At 34.3% G+C, this 23,804-nt stretch overlaps 1 protein-coding gene across 1 annotated transcript; it reads right to left on the bottom strand.

Moving 5' to 3' along the window:
* Nucleotides 1-12,511: 12,511 nt before the first annotated feature.
* On the bottom strand, nt 12,512-23,340 carry LOC109074349 (PHD finger protein 10). The gene is made up of 12 exons (XM_042768447.1): nt 23,182-23,340; nt 22,686-22,798; nt 21,968-22,098; nt 21,715-21,798; nt 21,364-21,506; nt 20,425-20,574; nt 20,004-20,113; nt 19,730-19,880; nt 19,182-19,301; nt 14,240-14,348; nt 13,792-13,980; nt 12,512-12,747 (listed from the first exon to the last, which is right to left on the bottom strand). Exons 1-12 carry the CDS (start codon nt 23,248-23,250, stop codon nt 12,665-12,667), a joined length of 1,452 nt encoding a protein of 483 aa, XP_042624381.1. The 5' UTR covers nt 23,251-23,340; the 3' UTR covers nt 12,512-12,664.
* Between the last annotated feature and the right edge of the window lie 464 nt (nt 23,341-23,804).

Raw genomic sequence — 23,804 nt, 5'->3', positions numbered from 1 at the left:
TTATGGGTCAGGAACAAAACAGTTTCCTTGGAATCTGTGCCCATTTCCTATTTGACAATGCAAAGAATGAGCCTTTCCTTACTGTGGCCATTTCCCTCTCATATCCTGAGACCACCCTTTCCATCCAGGTTTGTCACAGATTTAACTGTTTCACCCCCCCACCCACCCCCCCACCCACCTAAAAAAAAAAAACAAGGGAGAAAGGCAGACAGCTCAAAAAGTCTGTAATTCACTAGTGCTGTCAATATATTAGACATATATTGGCTGATATTGACTATTTAATTGTGCATGCTCAATATTTTTACATTTAGATTTTTTGGGCATAATCTGCCACTAAAATCAAACCTGTAAAACAATTGAATAATATCACTGAATTAAATCTTAAGCAAAACTCAGAATTCATTTTCATTTTCCATCTTGTACATCGGTGGTTCTCATACTGTATTTCAAGTAAAATGAATTGGCTGATAAAACATTAGAAATAAAAATATAAATAATACTAATTATTATAAATGCCAAAAACTACTTTGAATAATTAAATTTGTTAATCAGTAAAATAGCTGATTATGTTAACATTTTGAAAAGCAGCCCAATATTAAACTTGGAAAGCTACATTTTTATTCAACCAAATAATCCATCTATTATCAGATTGACGGCTCAATAAGAATTTTATGCAAACACCAATCAGCCCAACTGAGCTCAACCTCAATTAAACTTCGATCTGATGATGTATGTTTACATGCACATTTTTATTTTTTTTTTTGTCAATCCAAATGAACCTGATCCAATTTCTGATTCTGAAAGTTCTGCTCATATGAACCCAAAATTTTGCAATCAGATTTCAGATATTCATCAATCATCATACATGTCTTCTGTAGAGGACACCAGGACAAACAGCATGTAAATCATGTAAGTCAATAGGGAATGTAATTATAGATCAATATTCCTATGAAATATGAAAATGTTCTTATGAAAATTTTGCTAAGTTATTACTCCCATTATTGCACATTACTGCACCCAAAAACCTCATTAATTGTAAATTAGATACAATGTATAGATACACAGTATAGAATACCAATTTATGGATATCTTACACACATATTGCATTAAGTTAAATAGTGAAAGTCATTTTTGTACAAAGTTTGTTAAAAAAAAAAATATATATATTTATATGTTTTTGGATATAAATATCTTTTCATGACTATTTATTTTTTTTAAATAACTTTGTGCTGGTGTATTCTACAGAAGACATGGCATAAAATATGAATAAAATAACTTTTCCCCCCATTTGTTTCTTATGCTCCAAACAAAAACAAAAATACAAATTCATAAAACTAATCTTTCTTTTTTATGTTTTTTATGGAGGATATAATTTGTACATAAATGCATGATCACAAGTAAAAAAAGGTCTCCACCAATGATCTCTTTAAACAATGACAAATGACTTCAATAAATGAAACAAATATATAAAAAAATTGAATTTAAATACGTAAATTATTTTTGTTAATTTTAATAATTTAATAAATTAATTGTACTAAATTAACTTGTTAAAATGACAGCCCTAATATATACATAATATAAAAAAATAAAAAAAATAAAAAATAAAAAAACCCTTTTAACTAGGTTGCTGTTGTCGACTTGAAGTACAAAATGTACAAAAAAGTTGTGTGAGTTCCTGACAAAGTGGGGCATGCTGGGAGAAAACATCTTTTGGAACATGTCCCACTCTCTGGTCAGTTTGGCTTTATAAAGTGGAAAGTTTAATGAAGTAGCAGGCGAGGGAATGGTGGGGACAGTTCTCCGCGCACAGATGGCCCTTTGTAACTCCTGACACCTGCCAGCTGCCTGCTCTTCAAACTGATGGTGCTGGGGGGAGAGGGGACAGCCTCTCTTCTAAGCTGCCTACAGTGACTGAGGTTGACCCCCTAACCCCTGGTGTCAGACAGGGCCAGCCAATGTTTTCTCTCCTCCCAGTGGGTCTCCAGCTCTTGTCTATGGCTCCTCACAATCCATGCAGTGGCCTGGGAGCCTGCCTGTTTTGGCAGCCCTTTGTAAATGTGCCGAGGATTAGATGGCCCGTGTTTCTGAGTTCATTATAGACTTGATGAATCAGTTCTCATAATATGAGTAATACTGATGCTGCTACCAGCACATTGCAAAGAAAAGTATTTTTATACATTATAAAACAGATTCTGGATGCTGATTTGTCATGCAGTATTGCAGTTGTGCTGACCCCAAGTAAATTTTAAATCATTGTGTTTTTATAAAAAATAAATTAACTCTCTGCATTTTAATGCACTTTTAAAAAGTAAATTTTAAATCATTTTGTGTTTATAATAATTTATTGTGTTTTAAAAAGGAACTTGCTTTGCAAAATGTTGCTTATGTGTTTCTTAAAGAATGAAGCACTATGTGAATGAGTATGTTTTAGTCTGTTACATCTGACACCTGTGACTGAGAAAGATGGATTGCTGTTTGCAAGGTAAATTGGGTAATTGTACTAAATGGTAGAAAGTGTTTTATTTGGCAAGTGTATGCTGCTTGTTTTTAGATACTTGCAGAGTTTGCAGAGTGAGTGGAATCATTTAGAAGAGAGGATTTCAAATTGTGTGAAAGTTACAAAAGAAAAGGCAAATGTGGGTAAAGTACATAAAATAGCACTGCTATGTTTTTTAAGCTGCTTTTATTTGACCAAAAATAAATAGTGATATTGTAAAATATAATTACAAGTTAACATAACTGTTTTCTATTTGAATATGTTTTAAAATGTAATTTATTCCTGTGATGCAACGCTGAATTTTCAGCATCATTACTCCAGTCTTCAGTGTCACATGATCTTCAGAAATCATTCTAAGGGTATGTTTACATGACACGGATTGTACTGAAAAACTGAAAAGTTCTTTAAGGTTTCACGCACATGACAATGTTGTCAAAACCACCCCCCTTTCATAAAGATCCGTGAAGGTGACTAAAAGCGCAGCATTATTCGTGCCAGGCCAGTAGTTGGCGATATGCACTACAGTGGGTGGAAGAGATAAATCTGCCTTAATTGGTCATATGTTCAGACTCTTATTCAGCACAATCAAGTTTGGAGACTGGAAAATCTTCAACAAGTCATGACATTGTATTTGATATATTATAAAGTCTGTTTAGGTTACATCAGAGAAGGGTAATAATATACTTTGGGTACTCCCTCGTGTAGGGGTCGAAGGAAAGGAAAGGAGGTGGTGGATCAAACAGCATTAAAACACTCAGACATAGAGTTTAATGTTCCAATGAGTAAACTGGAAGTAAAAGGGCTAATTAAAGGTGTTGCACTGTAAAATCTAATTAGACAGGCTTACTTAAAAAAAAAAAGCATGCAAACTGACTAAAGCAAACTAAGTAAAGTGAAATAGGAATAGTATGTTGTACTGACAAATGCTTAGTATAGTAAGAACTGTAGGGAGTACTTGATAAGTTACTTTAGGTTTACTCTTGATAGCTACTCAAAATTACTAACTCCCAGAGTGCACTGCGACATAAATAAATTATGCAATTGCTTTGTTTTACTGTTTTTTTTTTAATTTGTCAATTTTATTTGCTGTCTTGTGGCACTAGTAGCACAACAAAAAGAGCAAATACAATGGTTATTGTTACAATTAAAAAATAAATAAAGGTTATTTGTTATTACTGTTGTGTTTTGCGCACTGAATGTTGAAGTCTGTGTGTGACTCAAGCATGGTCAATTGACACAAATATTAAAACAAAACAAAAGCTTCACAAGGTGTTTATGAAGATCGTTAATCAACATGTAAAATACGCTAGCTAATGATTTAATTAGAAGTTAGATCACCTTCTAAAATCAACCTATTAATTACTTCCGTTCCTTTGAAACCAAATAACTGTGATTTCATGTTGCATTGTTGCATCAATAGGAAGAGAATTATAAAAATATAAATGAAGTTCCAAGTACCCAACCAAAGAGAGCACTAATCACTATAATGGTGACTATAACTTCAAACAAAAACTTTTTCATGAGGTAACACTCTAGAATAGGGAACACATATTCACTATTAACTAAGAGTTTTTCCTCAATAAACTCCTAATTTGCTGCTTATTAATAATTAGTAAGGTAGTTGTTGATTTTAGGTATGGGGTATGATTATAGGATCTAAAATATGGCCATGCAGAAAAAGGCATTAATAAGTACTAATAAACAGACAATATGCGAGTAATATGCATGCTAATAAACAAGTTAATATTGAGAATTGGTCCTTAACATAAAGTGTTACTAGATATGATAATGAAAGACAACAATTTACAGAGTCTCTTAGAATTATAGGAGCTTTCATTGAAGGATCTGTTAAATAGATGCAAGTGTTCAACGTTTGAATGGAACACAGAATTAATAATCAGGATTTAAAAAACAAAAAGAAAAACAAAATTATTGTGAGTTCTTTTTTTCCTCAACATCAATGCTCGTTATACATTATTAAGCAGCAGATCTACAAAGACAGCAACTGTCCTACTGAAAAGTGCCTTATTAATTACTGTAATGTAAATATATTTAGTAGAGTATTGACTCTATGCTATACCAGTTGTGAGTCTAGTCTCCTGTGCGGTTCACATGAGGAATGCTATTAGTGTAGCGTGTGTTTTTGCTGCTTAAATCAGTTACTTATGAGGTTCAACTACTGAGGTTTGGATGCTAGTTATGTGGTCAGCTTCCCATACAAGGCATCGGAAAGCTAGTCATCCATCTCGGTTTGCCTATGCATTAAAATCACTTTAGCTCCAGTGAATTATAAATTTCAAACGCAACTGCATTTCATTAGCAGAGACTGGGGATCTTTTAAAATTCAAGCAAAAAAGAAGCAACAAGAAATGCAGCTGGCCTAGAAAATGCATAGCAACCCACTAAAAACACTTTGAACACCTTAGCAACTGCATAGCAACACTCTGAAAACATCCCACAACATTGTGGCGACAATTTTTGCACTCCTATTTCACATTGCATTTAAGCAGATGCTGCTTTGTCCTATGAAGGCAATGCAAATACTTAAATCTAGTTTCTAAGATCTATTTCCAAATATAATAGACAATAAATAAATAAATAATATAATAATAAATAAATACTTAAATAAATAAATTATAAAAAAAAAATGCATAAAAAGTAATAAATAAAAATCAGCAGCACATTAAAAAATAAGCAGGCTAATGGATAATTGTGCCACTTGTGTGATCACATATGGTGTTTAATTGAAACGTAAACCAGCATATAAACATTTGCTCTCATTTATGTTCATGAAAATGCTGCATCCAGTGAAGTCCCTGCTGTTACTCAAGTGCCTTATAAGATTCTGTTGTATCTTTTCAGTATTTACTTTGCAATGTTTGCAATGAATATTTATTATTCCTGCAATGTCTGGCAAAGGTGTACTTTTATAAATCATGACGAACAATATCATGCATAGGCTACTTTACAAAAGTGGACCATTTCGGCACAACTCTACATAAACAGTTAAAATGACAGGGTGAGATCTCAAAGGACATGTGATGGGCCAGCAAGATGTGCCTGAGTCTGTAAATACTGGCTACTTGAATTACATCTTCATCACATAAAGGGCTGGGAAGTGATGTCAGGCCCACAGCTGTCACACCCGATCAAAAGAGAGCAGTAAAACATGGGCTAAAGGTATACGGGCGAAACTTTACCTCATTAAGAGCCATTTGATGCATTAAAGTATGGACACACGCAATGATGGAAGAGCAAAATCTTCTATCAAGAGTCATTTTAACAACATGGCAACATAGTAACTGTCAAAATAAAGTTGTTTTTACTGGAAAATTAAATACAAATTAAAAAGGTTTATATATTGAAGAATAATACCTGTATTTGTATAATCCAGTAAATTAAATCTCTTTTTATAATAATCTCATTTAATTACAAATTAATACAACTTAGATAAAACATAGACATCTATATTAAAATATAAAAGTGTAATGATATTTCATTATATTAGTATTTTTTCTGTATTTTTGCTTGAATCAATGCAGCCCTGGTGACAAGAGACTTCTTTCAAAAACATTCAAAATCATCCTGACCCCAAACTTTTGAACAGTAGTTTATATATTTACGATCTAATCAGTAAATTATGGTAATTCATTTTCCAAAAAAATAAAATTACATAAAATGCAATGTCAAACCTTTTAAAAAAATTCCCTGTATATGGCAAGTCAACCTGATTAACAAATTTGCAGTATTTTTTACAAACAAACAAACAGTAAGTAAATAAATAAATAAATAAATAAAAATTCTCTACCAGTTTACTTTTTTAAAGTCACACCACCCAGTCGGCCCAGATATGCAATTTTTAAAGAATTGAAACAATTGAAAGATGCAATTTTTCATGTTAAAGTTTCCTGCAGCTCTTCAGATTTCACCTATCAATGACAGAGCTTTTGTGGAGAATCCCAGTGTGTAATGGTACGGGATAAAAGTGGGACGGGTGATAATGGATGTGGCTCTTTTGCTCCTCTCAGAAGGGGGAACGTTCCATCATTGGGCTTCTATAGGACTGCGGTGTGTTGCCAGAGACAGCTGGTTAGCTGCATCCTTTTCTGCAGATCCCATCATCTTCTCGCTGTGGGTCAGAGTAAATGAGTTCTCCCAGAGGTCAAAGGTAGCGCTCCCCTTCCCAGGAGTCCACCCAGCCAGAACAACATTCCCTTGAAACAGGAAGGGAGGGCATTGTCCATATGTTGTCTTCACTCACAGGGCACAGACCTGTTAGGCTGTGACGTTCAGTTAAGAACCGTGAGGTGTTTGAATCCATACCTTTTAGGGAAGCTGAAATGTGATATGACATTATTATGTCAGCCTTTGTATCCTGAAGGATAAACTTGGCAGAAGAGCTCAAGTAAGTCTCCATATGCTGGTTGAACACCCAAAACCAAAACCGGGCTCTGTTCCAAAACCTAGCGAGCAGCCTTTCTGCCAACTACCTACATAGACATCCTGTCAGTACCTTAAAAGTGATTTAAAATGCAACTCACGTCAGGTTTTTTTCCATTCATTTTCCCATAGGGATTTTAAAGAAAAGTCATTGTTAAAGAGTTATAAGCCGTTAACTATACTAACCAGCAGTGAGATGAATCACAACATTACTAACTGTGATTTGTAGCAAAAAGTATATGAAAATGCAAAGGTTAATGACTTTAACAAGGAAAAGAACTATAATCACATAAAGCACTGCAAATGAGAATTCAAGTAAAGATGACAGATAAATAGAAAACTATTAAAGATGTTGATTAGATATATAGAAACAAAATATTTCACATATATTGCACAAAAAAGTTGGGACACTGTACAAATTTTGAGTGTTGATGCCATGAAATTTAAAATCAACTTATTTTTCCCTTAAAATGATAAATTTTCTCAGTTTAAACATTTTGATATGTCATCTGTTGTATTCTGAATAAAATATTGAAATTTGAAAAACTTCCACATCGTTGCATTTTGTTTTTATTCACAATTTGTACAGTGTGTCCCAACTTTTTTAACGGAATTATTTAAAAAATAAACACACACACACACACACACACACACACACATTATATAAGTAGTTCAAGAGCATTTCAGGCATTACACTGTTAAACGGGATTATTTAAAAAATACATTCAAATAAAGTGAGCATATACAATCAATTAACAACCTTGTAGCTCACAGTAAGTCTGTCTTTGAAGGTTTATGAGTTATCATTAAAAACCAATTCACCTATATGGAGAAAATGAGTGGTAATTTTACTTTCGGATCCCGACTGTTGCACTTTATAAGCATAAAAATACACAGAACACACAAATATTAAGTAAATTTGTTATTTTTTTTAACTACATTGATAACTTAATTATCAGTTTATTCATAATCAGAATCGCTCTTGCTGCATCCGCTATCTTGGAGTTTCTTAAGTTAGCTTGTTGCAGTGCATTCTGGGATTGCCTTCTCTGCAAATAACACATGCTGCCTTGGAAACCAGCCATGCCTAGCTTCTGAACACAGCCTTTATGTAGGAAAGGCACTAATGAAACCTCAGAATACCATCTACGTAGGGAGCTCACTAGATATAGCGTGCATTGGTGTCCGCCCACTTTCTCAGCACCCTTGGCTCCAGAAGAATTTTTCCTATAGATTTTTCTCATCTCTTAGTTTTCTAAGTATTCTAAGCTACAAATCAAACCAACTAGCTACAATTATGGAAGCCTGTTTCTGAAAAAAAAAGCAAAAAGGGTGATCATTCAAAATGACTTTCCCTATGGAGTTTTTACTTCCAGAGCCCGAATGTTGCGCTTTATTGGAACGGAGCCCTGGACATTCAGTGGCCTCTGGCCTGTTCAAATGAGCATCGGTACCAACTTGAGCTTTAATATCTCCAAGTCCTTGTTTTGGCCCACAGCAACAACCGGCGTTCCACTTGAGCAAGACGGGCGTGCAGCCATGAACAACATCACTCCTCACCCACCAATATCACTCCCTAGAGAGTTTGCTCTGCATTATTGTTAGAGTCCAAATGTGTACTGAAATAATAAATAGCCTTTATTCAATTCCATCAACAACTGGTGTCAGCGGCAACATCCCAGAAGCAAAGAGACGGAGCCATTTCTATTGTGACGGGGCAACAGGTGAGAGGCAGGTGCCCAAGCGACAAGCCCGCTGCTCAAATATGATTGAGTTTCTCGTTGCTTAACTGCTGTCTTGTGGTTAGAGCAGTTTTAGGGCCAAAGAAACAGAAAACCGGGGAAAGTATTTGTTAGCCAGCTGTCCACTCAGTACGCAAGGGATAGAAAAACTGTTCATTTAAACCTTGTAATGGGGTTAGCTGTTTAAATATTGATACTCGATATGGCGATACAACCACAACTCATTTGTTTGGACACAGGTCAGACAGCAGTACAAGAGCGCGAGTAACCCTAATAGCTCTAACACTTTAAAGAGATAGTTCAGCCAAAAAATTAATCATTTACTCACCCTCATGTTGTTCCAAACCTTTATGTGTTTCTTTCTTTTGTTGAGCACTAAACAAGATATTTTGAGGAATGTGTGTCACCAAACAGTTACTGGTAGCCATTGACTTCAATAGTATTTTTCTCTCATACTATGGAAGTCAGTGGCTACCAGCAATTGGTTACATTCTTCACATTCCTTTTTGTTTGACAGAATAAACAAAGTCATACAGGTTTAGGGTGAGTAAATGATGACATGACAGATTTTTATTTTTTGGGGTGAACTCTTTAAAATGTTGAGTTCTTTGAAGTGAGCATAAAATGCAAATTCACCCTTTGAGTTTTCTAAATGCATGTTAAAGATCTTGTGAATGATGATTCATCCATGCATAATGTGTTATTCATTTCATTAAAAAAAAAAAAAAAAGTTTAAATGTCATAACTTGATCTTCTGACTTCTCTGTAGTGACTGCACTGAACTCCACCTCTTTAGTACATTTGACTACTACCTCACATCTCATCACATTCAGATCTGCCTCTTGTGAAAAAGAAGTGTGCTTTATTGTATTGAATGTGCACTCAAAGTCTAAACTACAAATGCTTTTTTAAAACTGTAATTGCAGATAATATAATATCATTGAAATAAAATGCTACTTAAGCATACCTTAAGAGAGTACACATTCATGACATGTTTCTTAACACACTTTCAAAAAGTGCACTTTGTAATAATGCCAAATTAAAAGTTTTTGAGGAACTTTTAAATCATTATGTTTCAATTATCATTTGTCATGCTTTAAAGAAGTACACTTCTTTTGATGTGTTGACAAACTAAAGGACATTTAAAAAACTTGATTCAAATTTTAAGGGTAGTGTGTCATTCATTTAAAGTACGGCTGTCAGTTGATTCAAATTTTTAATATAATTAATTACATGTGATGGCGGTTAATCGAATTAATCGCAAATTAAATCTGGCTGTGAAAATACCCCCAAAAGATAATTTTAAAGCCATTATTGTGTTAAATGAGAACATTATATTTATTACACATGAACGTTTATACTACAATGACCTAATATAAATTATGGAAAAGAAAAGAATATCGCAAAGCATCTCAAATACTGAAACATCTCAGTATTTTTTGTTCATACAATGAAAATCAAATCATGATAACCTTCAAAATACCTTGCGCAAAAGAAAGTAAGTGATACAGGTTTGAAACGACATGAGGGTGAGTGAATGATGACAAAATGTTTATTTTTGGGTGAACTATCCTTTTTCTTTCTTTCTTAAAATATCTTTATGAGTAAGTCATTGAGTCATTCATTCATTCGGTCCGTTCAAACAGCTTATTATGAATGGGTCATTGAATCATTGGTTCACTCGATTTGTTCTAAACAGGATTCCTTCAGAAATGAATGATGATTTTCTGCATTGTGAAAATTGTGCAACAACAGAAAACATTTTATGTGGCTATATATAAAATATAACACAATACAAAATTCCTCAACAACAAACAATATAATAACATCATACAAAAATAAAATCACAATAAAACCACATCTAAACTAGACAAAAACAGCACTTGTGCTATTTTTATCCTCGCTGCTCATGTGATTGAGTTATCATGTGATATAAATGAAATAAAAAAATGACTGCATTTTAGGCTACATCACGCAGTGAGTTTTTTGCCCTGCATCATGTTTGTCAACAGTCAACTGTATGAAATATAAGATGAAGATCAGATCTGGGGCGGGTGCGTTATTTGCATAAAAAAAAAATGTAATCGCTTTATTTTTATGCAACTAATTAATTAAATTAACACGCTAAAACGACAGCCCTAATTCAAAGTTAATATATTTTAAGTGCACTAAATTAAATTTAGCAAATATGTAATTATATTTAAAAACACAATAACCTTTGATATAAACAACATTAAATTCAGTTTATCATAAATACTTGCCCATATATCCAGCAGTACACTTTAACCATAATTCAAATACAATAGAAATCAAAATAAATATAAATATAATTATAATAACATTACATACACATCACAATTACTCTTTTAAACTACAATATTATTATTATCATCATCCTCATACCCTATTATTTCTAAGATGTTCTGCATGGTTTTAGCATGCTGCTATCCAGTTTCTAGGTGGTTGCTTACTAGCCCAAATTCATAATACTTAGGATTGATGGTTTATTCATATCTCAGCATATGGGCCTTAGCAAACATTTCCAATAATAATTATGTAGGTTAATAACTAGCAGCTATGTAAAATATAAGTTATAGCATTAGCTATCACAATAAATGACCAATGTATTTTGATATTTATTCTGCTTTTGAAGTCTTAGCATTTAAAATATTTTTTTGACCACAGGATATTATAGCTTGACTGATGGTTTGACATAATTTGGCTATTCCTAAAGCCATAATTGCTTATAAACCCACCGACTGCACTGGGAATTTGTGTGGAGGGTTAAAGAGCTCGATTTGTGGATCATGTAAAGGTTTGCCAGCTCCGAAAGAGAGGGTCGCTCCTCTCATGCAGCGCATTTGAACTCTGTGACTCTTTCAAATGAATATGTGTGTGTTTCGCAATTCAAGGAGGCATTTAGGCCTATATATATAAGGCTATAACTGATTTTTGTTTTTTTAGAAATATGAGACAGAGAGAGAGAGAGAGAGAGAGAGAGAGAGAGAGAGAGAGAGAGAGAAATATAAAGATTATTTCTTGTTGAAGCCAGCAAAAAAAGGCAAACACTGATGTCCACTAAAACTAAAGTAGCAAAATGATTTCAAATTCAAATCTGTTTTGACTTAATTGTGATATTTGAATAAAAAAAAAGTAAATCAAGTAATTTCTGTCTTTAGAAATGGCGAGTTTAATATTTTTATCCAATGCATTAAGCTCGGCTATATATAATGTGCTTCTGCTCTATTACTGAGGGAAAGCGTAACAGAGGTAAACAGAGTAGCTGCGCCCTCGTGTGGATAGGATCAACTATCCAACAGCTTTTGAAAAGTTATCCGATGCTGTCTGGATTTAGTTACACAACACAAACACCAAACAGCCAGACATCACCAGTGGCTCGGTCAAAACTGACCCTGACTGCTCAACGGAAGGCTGGATCCTTTGTGACGAGGCTTTCACAGCGTCTCTTTTCCGGGGAGCAGGCTGGCGTGTCCTTTGTGGTTCAAACACACCTCTCAGGTGGCAGAGCAGCCGTCACACCTGCTGTTTCACTACTGACCTCCACGTGACATCTGCTACACACAAAATACAGTCCCATTAACTACACGGGGAAAGCTGAGACGGCTGACTCGTGTTGTTATGGTGTAGTTAAAACAGGCTGTGCCTTCTCCTGCTGCTCATTAAAAATTAATGAGACGCTGCATAATTACTGTAGCAGGACATTTCAGGTCTGACTTATGACTGGAGTGAATGAGCAATGTCTAGCATGACCACAACAAAAACAGTAAGACACACACACAAAATGTGTTTTCAACTTTATTGTAAACAAGTAAACAATACAAAAACCCTTATGTGAAGCAGAAACAATTGTATAAAAAAAAAATTACAAAAATGTAATGCAGCATACAAAACAAATATGGACTTCAAATAATAGAAAAATAGAAATTAATACCCAAGTGTCAAAAATTGGTCGACTTTTTGGATCTCATTTAGATTTTTTTGGTGTTTTTGCTCCTTTCTTTTGAGGTGTAGAGAACTCTTTGTTACATAAATCACAGACCCAGCAACCTGTGAGTGAGAGAAAAGAAGAAAAAAATTATATGGAATTGGACTGTTTGGACACATTTATCTCCAACTTTCCCTCACACTTCTCTTGTAAACACTCACTAGCAAAAATATAAAACAATATATTTTTAAAGCATATTATAACAAAACTACTTATACACTCGGCAATAAATAAATAAATAAATAAAGCCCTTTTTTTGTGTTCCAGTAAAAAAATAAAACCCTCTATTTTTTATTCTTGAGACAGTAGTCCATATTTGTCAGCTTAACATTATTAACTTTTTTTTTTTTTTTTTTTTTTAAAGATGAAAATATTTTTATTCAGAAAGGGTGCATTAAATATACACGTTACACACACACACACACATACATACACCACACACATATACATATATATATATATATATATATATATAATCTTATACACACACACACACACACACACAACACACACACACATCATATACACACATATATACACATCTATACATACATACATATTACATATACAGTTTTTCAAAATTTTTTTTTTTATCAAATAAATGCAGTCTTGGAGAGCATAAGAGATTTCTTTCAAAAACATTAAATATATATCTGTAATGACCCCAATCTTTTGAAAAAAACAACAAAAAAAAAGTATACATGTCATATATGTGCCAGTGTACATGTACAAAATGCCCCCAAACAGATATATGCTTTTATTTAAAACAGTTTTTCTCTTCTAGGAAAGTAAAGCTCGTCCTGCACTTGCACAGATTTTCGTCCAATCAGATTCTCTCTATGATGAGAATGTCTGAAGACCTAATCTCTGTCTCTAACCTTCAAGCGATTAAAAGTAGATACAAATAACCAAAAAAAAAAAAAAACTTTTACTAATGGCTGTGATGGAACCAAAGCATATTTGCCCTTACAACAAGCTTCTATGGGGTAAAAAGGGTGAAGTAAGATTTCACATCAGCTTTATTATTAGATTACCATTAGCTAAACATTGTATTTATTCATTCATTCATGCATATATATGAGAAAGACTGTATCTCCGAGCCTCACCCAGAGGAATGGAGTCCATGCCCACACAGAAGGTGTGGAAACCTCGGTCACACTTGTCACAGAACATCATCTCCTCCTCATGGTGCGGCTGCTCACACACGGTGCACGTCTTGCACTCCATGCACTGCCAGGGATACATCTTGATCTGGGACACCAGCTCCACACTCATATCCAAGCAGGACGGGTGACCTGAACACAAAGCCAGGCCTCTCATGATATACTCACAATGCCACACAACACCAGAGCAAGCCACCAGGCTCCTTCACAGGATGCTGACACTTAGGAAATGCTACTTGAGATTTTTATATGACAACACAGTTTCTTTAGTCAAGAGAACGTGCGTCCTTCACGTGTGGTGAAGGAACAAACATCATCAGTGTGGTATAAAAGACGTATTACTAGAAGATTTAGCCAACTAAACTCTGCATCAGGAAGAGTTTGGACTTACCGCTGTTCTGGCACTGGGAGCAGTGGATGAGAGCCTCCGGTTTGCCTTTCCTGTTGGCCTCCTTACCCTTCTGACATATGCCACATATAGCATTGGGAATGACCTTAGGCTGCAAGGGCAGAGTAATGCTATAAAAGCCAAGGCAACCAAGGTCATACACACCATGTGATATTATGCTTGAATCAAAACCACTATGATTTTTAAAATTAAATTAGTACAAATACAAGAGTAAACTGGATACAGGATCTTAAAAGGTATTAAAATAGCCTAATATTTAAATTTTAAGAATGGTTAATGCATATAATGTATAAATACACAAGCAACAAAGACCAAATAAATAAATAATGTGTAGCATAAATCAAGATAAAAGACTACTGTTTAAAAGTTTGGGGTCAGCATTTCTTTTTTTTTTTTTAAGAAATTAATATTTTTATTCAGAAAGAATACATTAAATTGATAAGTGATAGCAAAATACATTTATAATGGAACAACAAAAGATTTTTGAACTTTCTATTCATTAGAATCGTGACAGTTTTCCACTAAAATATTAATCAAAGCTTTTTTTTTTTTTTTTTATATTGATGAAAATAAATGTTTCTTGAGCAGCAAATCAGCATATTAAAATGACTTCTGAAGACTGGAGTGATGACAACTTAATTTAAATTGTAATAATATTTCAAAAATATTAGCTTTTCTGTTTATTTTTAAATTGTATTTATTTATTTTTATTTGTAAATAAATGCAGCCTTGGTGAGCATAAGAGACTCCTTTCAGAAACATTTTTTTTACAAATTCTTACTGACCCCAAACGTTTAAACAGTACTGTATTTAATTTACAATATTTTTACCAGGACTGACACACAATGTGACCACTTAAATTATTTAAAAATCTTGAAGACCATTTCAGTAAAACAAAAACACGCAAGAAAACATTTTTAGCAATGCAGAAAATATTGCAATGTTCAAAAATCACGTACTTTGGATAGAGGAAGCTACAAAACACATTTAACAGTAATTACATATATATATTTTCTACAAACATGAAAAACTTAAAATTTCAATAACCAAAAAACAAATTAAAATAAAAAAAAGCCAATGTAAAGTGTAACAAGTGCATAAAATAAACAAAACAACACACACAAAATAGAAAAAGTTCTTGTGCTACTTGTAACAGACTTACACTTTCATTCAGTGCTCACAGTCATTAAAAAAATCTCTCTACAGTCTAATTTCTTTAAAACCTCTTTATTCAAAAGGTTACTCTAAATACTGACATGTCAAAGGCCCTACCATAAAAACGGAAGAAAAAAAAAAAAAAGACAACATTGTGGAAAAACAAACTAAACTTTCAAGAGGCAGGCCATGGCTACAGGTTAAAGACACATTTAGATGTTAGTGAAGCTCACAGTTATGTTAACGCAAGGACAAAATCCTTCATTCTGTCACAGTAGGAAAATACCAGCTGAACTAGGAGTATTACATAAAAAATAAAAATCACATAACAGGAACAAGAACATTTAATGTCGTTTAACTACAAACACTCTTAACAAGACTCGAGAGATTGCATGAAAGAGGGATGGAAATCAGCCAACAACATACTGTACAGTGAGAGGATCAACAGAAGCTGTACCTACCGTCTTCTCAATAAATGAAGGCTTTCATGTGTGCTGCAGTGATTTAGGACTAACACCACATTCAAATTAGATTAACACGATCATTTTTTTTAAAGTGTAATGTTTTAAAATGTACAAAACACACTTATGGCAGCCTCTCTGACATCATTGCCAAAAATCTTCCTATAAACACAAGATTATGAACTGCCTTAAGCATGCAACACTGTTCAACCCAAAGATGATAACTGGATCAAATCCTATGACAATTAGGTAAGTCCATGCCACGACTACAACAATGTCATTGGAATCACATTCAGAAAGATTTAAATAAAAAATACTGACAGCCAGTCAGAATCCACCTGACTTTAAATAGGTTGAGCATTTAAAGCAGCGGACGACAAAACTGCGGCATGCTTATAATAAACAGAACGTTATCGTCCCTGGTGTGGATGAGAATATAGTTTGCTATAGTTATAGTTATCATCTTTGGTGTGAACAGACCTTTAATCCTGACAAACTTGAATGTTAAGAGGAGAAAATAAACAGGGCTGTTCAGAATACTGCCTATTCTCGTCTTAAAAAAAGTGAAACGGTGTGCAACATTCAAAAAAGTGTTCGGCCAGTAGTATGCTACATTGTCACAATAACTTATAACATTACATATGAGTGCAGTATATTTCTCATCCTGCAAAAATAATGGATATTATGCCATTCTAAAGTAAATTCCATTTTGTGTTTAAAAAAAAAAAGTTCCATTTCATTCTGGAATTCATCAGATTTCAGTTAGAGTGCAATGCATTGTGGGAAACAGAGTGCACTGTAGTGTACTGGCAGAATTCTTTGACAAATGTAGCAGGTCAACCGGATACTCTATACTGCTGGAGAACAGACTACTCACACTTCCTGAGAAAACACAGCTACAAAGGAAACTAATGGCGAACACGGGGCTAAAATGAGCCTCTAGCTGGGGTGTTGATTTTTAATAATAAAATATCCAAAACACTATTGTTGAATAAAGTCATTATTTTTGTTTTCTTGTGTACAAAAAGTATTCTCTTCGCTTCATAATGTTACGGTTGAATCACTGATGGCAGATGGACCATTCTGACGATGCTTTTCATTCTTTCCTGGCCCTTGACACTGTTATTTATTTGGCAGTCTATGGGACAGTCACAAGCCTCCCGGTTTTCATCCAAAATATCTTAAACTGTGTTCTGAAGACGAACAAAGCTTTTATGGGTTTGGAACGACATGGAGGTTAGTGAATAATGACAAAATTTTCATTTTGGTGTGGAGTATCCCTTTAAGCAAGCAGAAATGTAGCTCGAATGCAAGCATATGCGGGCAAGTTATTAAATGACTTATTGCAATATAACACTGCCAAATTATTGTGTATTGTAATTTACTTTGTATAAAGTTTGTTTTGTATAATTTGTAATGTGTAAAGGTAAACCTTTTGTTGATCCAGCAAGCATTTTGACAAAAAAAAAAAAAAAAGTAACTTACATAATTTAATCAGAGTAAATCAAAAGAAACACGGATATCAAGCATATTTAAGGTGCCCATAGAGTCAGTGTAGAAACCACTGATATTCAGTTCGACAATGTTATACCAAACAATAGTTTGATAACCATTTCATGCCTGAAAGAGAGTAAAGCATCACTAGGCTGACAACTAAAGGATAAATAAAGCTTACTTTAAAAGTGCACTCAGTAAGTTTGTTTAACTGTTAAAGGCATAGTAAAAAGGATATATAAGGAATAGTTTCTTCATTTATTCACTCATGTTGCTCCAGACCTCTATGACTTTTTGTCCATAAAATGGAAGTCAACCAAAACTGTGCTTAGCAACATTCTTCAAAATATCTTCTTTTGAATTTCACAGAAGTCCGTCAATCAAGGTTTGAGACTATCAGCGTGGATTAAATGACATTTTACAATAGCTGGAATAATTAACTTTAAAGTTTTATGAAGACATATAATAACTTTGTATGGTGCTTTCATTTTTTTTTTTTTTTATGGGTTCAGAATTGTTTTGCAATATCCAAATAAATAGATTATAATTCACAAATAAATATAAAATGATTCACAAAAATTAAACCAATGCACAGATAAATACTAGAATGATATGCACAAATATATTAGTTAGGACTCTCACAAAAAAAAAAAAAAAAAAAAAAAAAAAATTCACAAATAAATAAATTGGACAATTACAAATATATTGCTTTATTTATTTGTGAATTTAACTTGAACCTTTTTTTTATTAATTAATATTTTTTCATCTTTTCTGGAGCTTGGCTTACAGCTGCTGATAAATGGAAAAGAGCTTTGAAAATGTGCCTTGAGCGCTGCAAATGTGCTTGGTGCTTCTTTTATTGCTATTACTAGTAACTTGGTTGGGTTACAACACCCAGCTGGTCATGTGACCTCAACACTGCGGCACCCATAAGATGACGACTCGGTCTGTTTAGAACAAGGGTTCACCAAACTGGGTCCTTAAGGGCCGGTGTCCTGCTGAGTTTAGCTCCAACTTGCCTCAACACACCTGCCTGGACCTTTCCAGTATACCCAGTAAGACCTTAATTAGCAGGTTCAGGTGTGTTTGATTAGGGCTGGAGCTAAACTCAGCAGGACCGAGTTTGGAGACCCCTGATGTAGTCATGTAGAATAAAATAACGTCTTTTTTTTCTTATGACTATACATATTTGTAAACCAGGGAAAACATTACTGAGTGCACCCTTGATATTTCTTAAATTGTTTCACATCTATGGACTATTAGCACTTTGTTTTTAGTGTTTAGCAGCCAAATGAAACTGCTCACATGCCCTTCAGTTTAACCGACCGGCAGGTGGAGAGATAAATAGAGGTATTTTAAGCTATATGAAGTACTGTTCATTTTATGAGGGTATTTACCTTCAGAAGTGCATCACAGCAAAAAAAAAAAAAAAAAAAAAAAAAAAAAAAAAAGCCCTAAACTAACAGCAGTACCACACAAAAATGTTATTGCTCCAAAGGTCTGTGCAAAACACAGGAACTGTCACTGGGTTTCCTGGCACTGAAAAAATGAGTGCCACTTCAAACAGAAAAGAAGTTCCATTGACACGTGCAGTCCCGATCTATGACCACCAGAGGGAGTGAGTGTGCGTGTGTGTGTGTGTGTGTGTGTGTGAGAGAGAGAGAGTGCCTGAGGGTGTTTGGACCATGTACTGATGATCAAGTCAGAAGAAAGAAGACTTCGCTGCTGAAAGTGCTGGAAAAGAGGGGTGGCGAAAAGGGGAGAAGAGAGGTGTTGGGTTATTTTAAAAAAGATCAGGGGCTTTTTTCTTCTACCTTGTACCCAGGGACAGATTTGTGTTGGGCGGTGCGAGGAGTGGCGTCTTTGCTCTTGACTTTGGATTGAATTCCACTGTCTTGGCTGTCTCCATCTGAAGTGTTTCCTGATGAACTGTCCTGTAAGTGAAAAAATAAATAAATCATTAAATCCACTTCCTATTATCCACAAGTAATTTTTTTTCCTTTTTAGATTATGCCAATTTTCATATAGAGACCACTTTTCATGATCCAGTTTATTCCTAATGGTTAAAGGCTATACTACTATAGAGTATTAATTAATATTTTGAATTAGCTTGTCTTTTTATTTTTTTTTATTAGTACTTTTGTCATTTTCTTAGTTTTTTTATATGTAAATTTAGCTTTAGTTTCTATTTCAGTTTTAGTCATTTTAATACTAGAAATGTGTCAGAGTGCATAAATAAATATATACATTCATTCATTCATATTTTGCAGTTGCTTTTGAGACACTAAATTGCGCTGGATATCTTTACAACTGTCCAAGTATAAACCAACTGTGCACAGTCAGTCACATGAAATCAGCTTACCGAGGAACCTTTATTTTTTTTGCCGTCTTCTTTCCCGTCCTCACCATCATCAGAATCACCATCACTGTCCAGGGCAGGCAGCTCTGGGTCCAGTGGAGGCTCGTAGAGAGCGGTGTTCAAAGGCAAGTAGCGGAGCTCATTTGGAGAGTACCTACAAACATGGAGGCAAGAAAACCCAGTCAGAACACTGAACCAATTTAAGACTTGCGTTGTTCTCAAGTACAGCGGAGGATAGAGTTACTGTAATGAAATAATGGTTTATAGCAAAATTCACCTTTTGTAGTACTCTTGGAACTGGCCAGGAATGAGGGCCACTGGGTATGGACCGGTCCTGGTTCGTTCTGGAGGGAGGACTTTGTATCTTCCTTGAGGTACCTGAATAATCTACAGGTAAAAGAGAACAAGCAATGAGACCTGGGAAAAAAAGTGTGTTTTCAAAATTGTTTTATGTTTTTTTTTTTTATTTCTATCCCTTACAGCCTCGTTTTCATTCATGTCGAAAATGAAACATGGTGCTATCCTGACTAAGGTCTATAAGTGGCTGCTCAGGAGTTCAGAGTCATTGCTAGGTGCTGCCAGGCTATCGTTAGGCAGGTCCTAGGGTTTTTTTTTTGGGTGGTAAAGCAGTTTTACATGAATTTTACACACTACAGTGACAGTACACAATCAGATTAAAGAACATGAGCACATCTTACATGTGTTTGAAGGTCAAAATAAGCCCTCCTCTCCTCCATCCGCTCTCGGTTGAAATTACTGTTGAATTCGGCAGCTTTTTTAGCTGCTTTCTTGATGTAGTCGGGCACTTTACTGGCTTCAACTTTTTGAGGATTCTGTTGCTGCATTTGCTAAAAAAAAAACAAAAAAAACGTCCAGCTATTAGGACTCACAGACTTTTAGCAAAGTACAACCAGTATAGATCATTATTACCGCATACTTAAAAAAAATTAAATATATATATCCATATATATATGCATCCAAAAGTTTTTTGTTTACATAATGTGTGTGTATTGTGTATATTTATTATGTGTATATAAAGACATACACATACAGCATATATTTTGAAAATATTTATGTGTATATATTTATATTCAAATAAATTATATCATATATAAATGTATTTAACATAAAAAAAAAACACATTTTTTTTTAAATGTAACCAAGCATGTAGTGTATTTATATACACATAATAAATATTCACAGTACACACACACATAGATCATGTAAACAAAAACTTTTATTTTGGATGCGATTAATTGTGATTAATCGTTTGACAGCACTAATATATAAATAAATTCATCTAAATAAAAAAGCAAAGCATTTTTGGATCAAAGATAAAGTAAAAATAATTTTAAAAATATATTTTTTGAAATATTAACATTTAAAATTTTAATTCATTCTTGTGATACAAAGCTGAATTTCCAGCATCATTACTCCAGTCTTCAGTGTCACATGATCTTTCAGGAACCATTCTAATATGATGATTTGCTGCTCAAGAAACATTTCTGATTATTATCATCAATTAAAAAAAAATTATGAATATGTCTTTGCCAAACAAATGTATTTATTTCTTTAAAATATAAATAAATAAGAGTAATATCTAAAGCCAATAATAAATAAAAGCGTGTGTTACTCACCGCACTAAGAGTGCTCACAGAGTACTCTTTAGTGATCCTCTGGCGCTCTCGCTCCTGGAGTATGACAGAGTACTCCGCATGCTTGACTGGATACTCCTTAATCATCAAATCAATGACTTCATCACTGCGCAGAGCAGTGAGGCCTGAGGGACAAGGGAGGAACTTCATTATAGAGATCCTGCATTTAGTCTTAAACTAGGCTGATGCACTCCACTTCTTACTGCAACTACTACAAGAAATGAAGCTACAAGTCAAAGCTGAAAAACCAAACGGAGCAAATGATGAATTAAACCATTGAGTTTATATACAGACACTGCACTACAACGGAAATGAGAAAGATGTTATTCTTACCCAAAGTGCACTGCGTTTCTGTAATAACATTTTGTTCTCTCAGATAAAGTTTTTCTTTGTGAGACAGGTCTCTTCTTTCCAAATCTGGTGTGAGGTTGAAAAGAGGGTGAGGGTGTTGGGAGAGTCACAGCACAATACAAAAAGTCATCTCCGTCATTAGTAACTAAATCTAAACAATAACGAGAAACCAATAACGTGAAAACCATTCAATTGGATTTTTCTCTGCAGACAGTCAGAGGCTTATCGTTCATACCTGGATACTTCCGTTTGAATGAAGTGACTCCTAAGTACTCGCTCACTTGTTCTTGTAACATATAATACTCCCCTGTGTCATCCGGGGGCCATTTGTATTCAGTCAGATTTTCAGCAGGAAAGTATGTTGGTCTGTAATGAAACAGCAAGCCTCAATACACAATAAAAGCATCAGAATAAAGATTAAAAACTGTTATGCCACGAACAGGTGACTGCACTCAGTCAGAAATCTACACCAACTCTTTCAGTTTTACTCCTATCTTAAGGTTTATATACAGGGGTTTGTTCATGTGTCATTCGCCTGGTTTTGCACAACATTTTATTCCTAAAAGCGCACGGATTTGTATTTTTTTTCTGGCTGTTGACAGTATTTTCAGTTTTATGGAGTACTAATAATAAATTTTTTAAATCCCCTAGAGTCTAATTAAAAACACAAAATGAAGAAGAACAGATTTATGCTCTGAAAATGTATGCAAATGATTGAATATTTATTTAGATAACGCCTCACTTGCATATTTAAATGTATAAACATGAGACTGAAAATGTTTAATATATATTTTTAAAAAAAACTATTTGCAATTACTAATATAAATCAATCAACTGGGGTAGTATTGATATCTAATAGTTATTTTTTTTTACCCTATTAATCTGGGCGCTTGCCTTAAAAGTAATTTACCGATGGTACAAGAGAAGAGTGTGTGTGTGTGAGGGGCTCTCACCCCAGCTGTAGCTCCTGGCTGGATGTGTCACAGCTCCTGGAACTGTCCCCTGAGCCCATCCGGCGTCTCTTGGGCGCTTGACTGCCATCACTGGAGTTCTCCTCAATATCATCCTGTTTGAAGAGTCACATATTTCAATCTGGATTGAGAGATGTTATGTTTAGAAGGGCTAACGTTACCTAAGTCTACTCTAAAGCCCATAAAATCGTACTGTGGCTTTGAAAACTATCAATGACTGTCCAAAAAACACATAGGAAGACAGCCGGGGTCCGTTCATATGCTTTATTTGTTTAAAAGTATAATCACGCTGAGCATCCTCCGTTCATCTAGATCTTTAGCTCCATCGGCTAGCAGGCTAATAGTAAATAAACAAAGGCGAATAGTGCTCACATTCGCGCTGTTATAGACGCAGTAACCGCACAGATGTATAGCTCTCGTGCTACAGTGTCATGACTGTGGTCTGTGCAACAAGATGTAGCCGTGAACAACCACAAACCTTCACAGACTGCGTCCCAGGAGTCGCAGGATTGCTATCGCACGGTCTCGGCGAAAGAACCGCTGCCATGTTGACGTTCTGCTGATGAAAGAGCGTCACATTCCGACCGGAAACTAGGAACGCGACGAAGCGTTCCGACCACAACACAAAGTCCTGTTTATCAAACACTATAATACTAATAATAATAAATTATATTGAAAACAAGATTTAATTTAAATCACTTTCTTATTTACATTTGATTTAATTTTAATTGGAACAATTTATGCTTAACTTATAGGAAATATTTGTAATTCGTTTGTATTATTATTTTTTAATAGACATAACTATTAATTGATTAACTTGTTTATTTATTTTCTTATGGTTAATCATTTATGTATCAATGATTATTAAGGTTTCCTTTTAAATGTTTCAAGTTGTGTTGGGATTTCTTATGAGATTTGTTTTAGACTGTTGCTTTTCTAACTTATTACTACTACTATTATTATTGCTTATGATGAAATACCGTCCTGCACTCCTATTTTCTTATGACCTCCTTGCCGTTTGCTGCACTACACTGTTAATATTTTTTAATGTCTTGAAACAATTAATGTCTGTTAATGTTTATTGAGATTATTATAATAATT

This window comes from Cyprinus carpio, chromosome A13, assembly GCF_018340385.1.
Source record: "Cyprinus carpio isolate SPL01 chromosome A13, ASM1834038v1, whole genome shotgun sequence".
Lineage (NCBI taxonomy): Eukaryota > Metazoa > Chordata > Actinopteri > Cypriniformes > Cyprinidae > Cyprinus > Cyprinus carpio.
Note: the sequence above shows the minus strand (reverse complement) of the source record. Positions and strands in the feature narration are given on the sequence as shown.